At 37.4% G+C, this 7,929-nt stretch overlaps 1 protein-coding gene across 1 annotated transcript in view; it reads left to right on the forward strand.

Annotated features, from left to right (window-relative positions):
- KIF16B (kinesin family member 16B) overlaps window positions 1-7,929 on the forward strand; it is a 121,977-nt gene that overhangs the window by 51,780 nt on the left and 62,268 nt on the right. The window contains exons 16-17 of the mRNA XM_009080250.1: window positions 2,956-3,038; window positions 3,238-3,326. Of these exons, the coding sequence (XP_009078498.1) occupies window positions 2,956-3,038; window positions 3,238-3,326 (172 nt within the window). The remainder of the gene's footprint in view (window positions 1-2,955; window positions 3,039-3,237; window positions 3,327-7,929) is intronic.

A 7,929-nucleotide genomic window follows, 5' to 3' on the forward strand; every position in this document is an offset into this window, starting at 1 on the left:
CAAAAAGGGGTAACCCTCAGGGAGGAGGTTTAAAGAATTATAATTTTAATATGAAGGTTTTAAAATCTGGAAATGAAAAAGCAGCCAGGACAGCTGGGAACAAAGGTATATTGTGTTGGCCTGGAAAGGACTGACTGACAAGTAGGCTTGGTGAGTGCTGCAGCAGAGGTTCAGGATGTTTTATCTTACAGGAGCAGCCAGAATATCTTCCCATTTAGAGGGAGGAGGTTTAAAGAATTATAATTTTAATATGAAGGTTTTAAAATCTGGAAATGAAAAAGCAGCCAGGACAGCTGGGAACAAAGGTATATTGTGTTGGCCTGGAAAGGACTGACTGACAAGTAGGCTTGGTGAGTGCTGCAGCAGAGGTTCAGGATGTTTTATCTTACAGGAGCAGCCAGAATATCTTCCCATTTAGCAGTGAGCTGAAGACCTGTTTAGGAGTGAGGCTGTGACACAGCTCAGCTGCTGAAAAACAATCTCACTTTACGTTCCTGGAAAGAAGCTTTCAGAGCAAGTTTAGCCTAACAAAGGAAGAATGCAGTGTGGAACAAGGGGAGTCTTACATCTTTTCTGAACTCTAACAAATGCTTCAAAAGGCTGCTTGCCGAAAGTAAGGAGTTTTGATGTAGAGAGGGGATGCTGATTTTTTTTTTTTAAGTGCCTATTTCTTCATACAAAATGTGAGAAGCATATGCTTGTTTCTATTACAGATACCAAGGGGGGAAGCCCAACCCCCTTGGTCTTAGGTTTGAGTACATGCCATGGATAAATTGTTAACAATAGAAACATTGGCATTAATGGCAAATAACACTGTAAACAATAAGAATTGAGTTGCAATGATTCATCTTTACTTGATCCTACTGCATTTCAAAGGCAGAAAAGGTTTCATATGCCTCAGAGAAAGTAGGTGTTTAGGTGCTATTTCTCTCTTTCAGATGCATGTCACAACTTGATTTTTGTACTGTGAAAAGTGGGAACATGACTCTTTTTCCTCACAAATTTCTTTAGACAGAAATCTGGAACTCAAAAGAAGAGGAAAAGGTTGCTCTAGGGTTACTAAATTCTGAAAATCAGCTGCGTAAGCTGACCTGTAGTGTGTGTGACCAGACTGAGTTGGAGAGGAAGGTGGCAGCTGTGACATGAGGTGTTCAAAACTGATGAAATCACTAGTTTAATGACTTTGTGCACAATCCATATATCCTAGCGGTGTTAGCATTTAGTCTCACAGCATGAAGTGCCAGCCTCCTTAAATATCCACTTTTAGGTAACGCTGATTAACTAACTGCTGATATATTTAAATGTTTCCGTTCATCATTAATAACTGTTCATTTGAAAATGTGTTAAATTTTTAGACTATCATGGAGTTTAAAAAGGAAAAACAGAGGCATAGTAATTAATTGCCACTTCCTTCTACAGATTGCTTCCAGCATGTGTGAATTCTGGCTAATGTGACTTTTTTGTGTAACTGTAACTTGACTACAATATCCTTTTACTTTTAAGAACATATGGTAGGATTTCTAAAGGTAACTGAATTAATAGTCACAATTAGAGTTTGTCCTTTATCTCAAATATCTCCTCACCATAAAACAAATTTTCAGGTTTTTAGGACAAACTGTCAACCCTTCTGTACTTAAAAGAGAGACCTAGGAATTGCTCTTATGATCCATCATCGGGGATTAATTGTCTTGTGCTCGCTGTTAAGTCTCTCTCTCCTGTTTGTTTTGTTTTTTTAAATTTGTTAAGTTAGGAACACGTATCTGTGCATTCTGAAATTTTAATTAATTTATATAAGTTGCTTCCACCTAGTGAAGTGGTCACAAATGTTTAAAATTAATTATTTTTATCTTCATTTGAAAGTACCTGAAGGAATTTCATACAGATTTATGAAAGGTAATTACTTCTTTTTAAGATTAGACTGAGGTAAACTGTACATGTGGTCCAAAATTGAAGTGTTGTATAGATGGCAAGAAGTGACTGTTGTGAGTTGATTCCTAATTAAACATTCCTTGCTAAGGACAGCATTTCATTCTTAGATGGTAAGAATTTGTTTGCAGTGAACAGTTTTAAGTGCAGTTTTTTTCTACTATGTGTGTAATGGAGTCCTTTTTCTTTTTAAAAATGCCTCGTACTGACTGACAGATAAATGCTTGATTCTGTGGTGGTGAACTGGGAAGACTTCCATGTTGTGACAGTAGTGAGGCATCACTGACAATATACTTCTTAGTAGGGAAGTATTAATCTTGATTCCATAGTCTTTAAAATATGGTAATAATTGCTCAGAATCTCATTATTTGTGACCTGTACCTTAACTGATTAAATACAGAAACAGATGTGCATTGAGCAACATGAATTATTCAAGGCTCTTCCCTCAGAAAATAGCTGTTGGGTATAAAAGTCTAATCATGTTTGGACTGACAGTAAACATCAGTGTTCTGCATGGAGAAGAAAAGTGTGAGAGTACAAATAATGGAGATCTGGAGCTTTTAGTGTAGTTGGATTCAAACCTGACAGTAATCAGTAGTGGGTGAACAAGTTTGTTCTTGGTCACGTTTATAGATGTTCCCATTGGATCTGGTACCTACTGGTGGCTTCCAAAGCAGCACTGTTGAAGAATGAATAGATCAAGTTGGGGCAGCTGCTTCCTCTACCTATATTTATTCTTTAAGTGAACTCCATGAACATGATTGACCTTCATGTCAATCCTATTCATGCAGTGTGTGAACATGTGTGGGCTTTTATTTTTCTCTAAGTAGGAAGAGGAAGGAATACACTGTATACATCAGTTAAGGTAGCTGTGACTGTGCATGGTTATACACTTGCATTGTCAAAATGCATTTTCATTTTGTTCTTGCTTAATGGAAGTCTTTGCTTACATGTTAAGTGTCTGCAAAATTACATGGTACTCTCAGGTATAGAATGTTGCAAATGAGTGGTGTGTGTTTTTCTCATCAGGTGCTGTTATACTACTTGGAAGAACCAACATGTTTCGCTTTAACCACCCCAAAGAAGCTGCTAAGCTAAGGGAGAAAAGAAAGGTAAGATTAAATCAGTCTTTGGTGAGTCTAAACCTTTTTGCAATTTGCTTTCTAATACAGACATACCTTGATTGTTGTAGAATACTTTTTTTTATTTGCTTCACATACTTTAGTTAATATTTCATCAAGTGCAGCAAAGTAAGAGTTTGTAAGCACATCATTGCTTGTCTAATGCATTTATGTTACGGTTTGTTGTTAGAGTGGACTGCTGTCTTCCTTCAGCTTGTCTATGACAGATCTTTCAAAATCTTGTGAGAACCTGTCAGCAGTTATGCTTTATAATCCAGGGTGAGTATATTCTAAAATGCAGTTGCTGTAATTCCTACCATTCTTCATTTTAGCTGTTTGAAATGTTCCAAATGCATTATGACTAAAAGCAGTGAAGAACAATAATGACATGGCAAATTTTATGTTTGTACTTCTTCAGAATTAAAAGTTAACTGTTTTTCCTGAGAAAGATGCATTGTGAACTGAAAATTAAGATTTCTTGGGTTCATATAATACCAATACAAGCATAAAAAGGCTGAAAAATTAATGTCTTGTATTCTCACCTCTATACCTCTGAGTAGGTGGCCAAGTTAGGATATGGAAAAAAGTTATATTATACAGCTACAATGACATAGAATGCTTATTGCAGAGAAGCTTTTTTTAATGTTTTTACCGCTGTTCTTAAAGTGACTTACAGAGAATTGATGGTGTTTTGTTCTAATTTCTTTTTCCATAGCTAGTGCCTGTGTTTTGAATTGCGTGTGAGATGAAGCACTTTAACCACCCTTGCGCTTTTGAAAAATTGGCTGTAAATTGAATTATAGGCTTGGAAAGTGCAGCTTTATTCTCGAGTTTTACTGTGGGGTTGCTCTTTATCCATTAGAATTTAGGAAGATTGGACAGGTAATAATAACTTCAAGTTAAACGATGTCTAAAATACAGGGAGTGTGTGCAATAACACTGCTTCAAATGGGAGCCGTTACTCTTTTGCTGCTGAGCTACCTACAGAGATCTCAAGATTATGAGCTGCTTGCTGATCAATTACTTTTTTTTTTCCCAGACAGAGATGAAAAAGAAGATTTAAAAAAGTTATATATATATTTTTCTATAGCTTTGCAAGTAGTTGAATTCAAAAACTTATAGTGACAATTGCTAGTACTGTGTTTTCTGTGAGCTGGGGGAAATTCCTGGCTGTTGTTTGTTATCTCTGGTTATTGGTCAGATACTGTGGGCTTTTCCCTGACTAACAATTTCACTCAGCTACAATGTTGTCATGAATAATTGTATTATACTGAATAGTACTGACCTTGGCTTTCAGTCAGCATAGAGTAGGACAGATTGTTTCAGCATTGCCTCACTACTCTTTCAGATTTGCAGCAAAATATAATGGCATGGGCAAGGCCCAGCTGAAGGTGTGCTTTAAAATTATTTCTCTGTAGTATCTTCAGATAATGCCAAATTGCGTCTTGTAGAGAGGAATTTTTTTCCTGTAAACCTTATTTAAAAAAAAAAAAAACAAACCCAAAAAGAGAAAGAGAAAGTCTGGAGAGTTACTTGGTTGTCTCAGGTGCAGTGGATTGCAGCAAATTCTTTTTCCTAGATAGGTTTTGTGGAACATAGGTTGTGGGGTTTTTTTTCACCTACCACTTCTTCAAACATCTTGCCTTGCTTTCCTGGAAATCAAACTGTGTGAATAATAGCAAACACTTCTTGTGATTTTTGTTTCTTGGGTGTGCTTACAAGAGCACTTTTGCTCTTGAAATCAAGGGTAAGATAAGGTGAAATGCTCATCGTATTCCTGAATACTTCATGCCTGTGTTTTCTTTAGCTATAAGCTATGAGCAGAGTCTCCTGCTAGTCTGCATTCAACTAATATTTGTGAACTGTCTTTCAGAAACGTGTATTTTGTCCTGCTTAATTTGTAAAAACAAGAAAGGATTATGCCTAAGGCTCATATTGCATAAGGAATGCAGGTCATTTGTTTGTGAGCAATAAAACCTGAGGACTATCTGTAGTCACTCTTATCTGCATATATTTTTCTAAGTGAGGAAGCTTGTGAGTCATAGAATTGTTTGGGTTGGAAGGGACCTTAAAAGTAACCTAGTTCCTGCCTCTCCTGTAGTGGGCAGGGACATCCCCAACTAGATCAGGTTGCTCAGAGTCTGAGTTTTTCTGGTCATGTGGTGAGGTTGTCCCAAAGATGTCGTGCAGAAGTGGTACTTTAAGGGAAACAGGGATAAATGCAAATTTAATAAAAGACTATGTTTCAAATCAGACCCCAAGCTAGGAATGCTGCTAAACAAGTGCAGTGCTGCAGTGGTGGTTGTTCTGAGTGGTGACTTGTGTTCAGCCTGGATGAAATATTCAATATATCCCATCTCTGAGTATCAGAGGGAAGGTAATTGTATGCAAGAATTTAGGTGGGCTTGAGCAACCTGCATTTTCGAAAAGTGCACGTGGAAAAGAATATCCTACACTAAGCTTGGTTTGGATTTCATTTTTCCCCAGCAGGAACAATACTATGACCCTTAACTACAATGGATTGGAGTATGAGTTTCTCACAACATGATGCAGTGCTGCCTGCAACCACTGCAGGCCTAGATTCAATACTGGCACTCTGGGTTTTTTTTCTGTGCAATTTTTGCAGCTAACTAGTGTTCTGCCTGTTGTTAATTTAGCATTGTCAAGACCACTTTTTCTTCCAGTTTCAGTATTGATAACCTAAAGACTGGTAGCTAAATTTGCAATCTCTGTAGGTTGCAATAAAACTTGCAAGATCTGGCATGTTTAGCAGTGGAACCTGTGAGGTATTACCTTCAGTTGTTGTGCTAGCAGATCCATGATCGATCTTGCTTATTGTATCTTTTCCATGTGAAAATCAGCATTATCCTTACTAGTGTTTTCAGATGGGTGGTGTTTGTGTGTGCCTTTGTTGTGTGGGGGTTTTTGCTTGGCTGATGATTTCCCATATGTGGAGATAGTTGCCTAAACTTTTGACTTAACATGTGACATTCTTTGTTCTGCTTGTTCCCGGTCTTTGTCTTTAATCTGGTGTCACACAACAGTGCTCCAGATAATAAGCTTTGGATAAAATAGAATTTTGCACATAGATTTATGCTGAAGATTTCATTTGTGGACCTTTTGTTAGCTACATTATACTGTAACTGTAAAACTACTGATGAGAAACCTTAGTCTTGTCATGGATTTAGCATGGGGGGTTTGTAATTTTTCTAAAAAAATTAATCTTATAAATTGGGCTACTGAAAGGCATTGTAAGATCTTTGTAGTCCTGCCAGTACTTAGTCTTTCCTAACACATGTAGTACCAGATTGCACTTTTGTGCTGTGTAAATTAAGCTACTGTAGTACTGTGGTAGTAGAGCTGAGTTCCTTTCTCTGCAGCTTATCTACAGTGCTCTTATCACTAGATATGACACATTTTCCTGCAAAACAGTGTCTGTTTAATTCAACACTGATCAGATTAAGTTCCTTTGTGGTAGATCTACAAAAGAAGAAAGAGTGGAGTCTAGTCTTTAATATCTGTATGTTTCTTTTTAATTTCAAGCTAATAATTTTTCTATTCACAGTAGTGCTCACGTTAATATAGGGAGTAGAGGTTATGTAAAAAAGGCTTTTATTAGGGTAGACTAAACAGGAAAACATCAGTCCTGCATCTGTGCTTTGTAAAACTGGCAGCAGTTTGTCATAGCCAATGGTTTGAGGCTTGGTTGTCGGTTTTTGCATTTTTTTGTGATGCTGAGATATCATTTTTTTTGTTAGCAAGGAGCAGGGTTTCTGCAGTCATTGATTGCCTGTCCTGCCTCCCCATATTCTCTCCTGTCCTGAAATAACTTTGTTTCCACAGTGAGTTTGAAGCAAATATTCCAGAGGTAATCATCTTGAAATCTGTGACTTCCTAAATATATGAAGAAAATAGGCAGCCAACTAAGGAAGACAGAAAGCATTCTTACCTCCACCTTCAGTGGAGCTTGGACCATCTTAGGCACCACCAGGCTGTGATAACCCTTCTCTTCATAGGAGAATTTACTGGTGTGAAATGCATTAGATGTGCATTTTTAAAGCACCTTGGTGTTTGGGAACTGTTGACTGAAGTGTTGATGGTGATCCCATATTTGGCTTTGGGAAATAGCCATTTTCACAGAAGAAACAACCACTTCTACGTAGTTCATTCCTTTTTTCCTGATCAAGGCTGTGAGCACCACTAGGTTGATTTCATTGCAAGGTAAAACTGATTGTCATGGTCCCACTGCTGAAGGTATTAGGGACAAGTTCTCACAGAGAAAATCACTGAGCTTTTAACCACTGACCTGTTTTTATACCAGACTGATCGCTGTGATGGCTCATTTTCTTTGTATTAGATCTCAATCAAAAGTTAGTTACCATTTTTATGCTTATATCAAATATATCTGCCAAATTATGTGTTTTATAGGACAATCAAAATATCGAAAGGTTTTTTCTCTGTGTTTTGCACATTATGTTAGCTGATCTGGAACATTGTACTTCATTATGGCTTAACCAAGCATGGGAATACACTTAAGTCCTTTTTGCCAACTGTCTAAGCAAAGATGGTTTATGTCTGACAGTGTCTGGACACCTGCACATCTCCTAACTAGAGCTATATTCCCCAGGGTTTGTATCATTTTGGACTGAAATAACAATAAATATAGTGGCATTTGTTAGCCAAGCCCTAAGTAAGAAGTGATAGCTAACAGCTCTGAATTCCAGGTAGCAGACCATTGCCTAAGGGAGGACTTCTGAGGTATAGCTTCAAAAAAAGGGGAGGAGGGAACAACCAAAGCATATGGTAACTATTGAATTAAGCTTTTGCTTTCTGAAGGCCCCCAGGATCGCTTTTTGTTCTCTTTCAACACTTTGTGGATTTT

This window comes from Acanthisitta chloris, unplaced genomic scaffold (genome assembly GCF_000695815.1).
Source record: "Acanthisitta chloris isolate BGI_N310 unplaced genomic scaffold, ASM69581v1 scaffold1340, whole genome shotgun sequence".
NCBI classification, from domain to species: Eukaryota; Metazoa; Chordata; class Aves; order Passeriformes; family Acanthisittidae; genus Acanthisitta; species Acanthisitta chloris.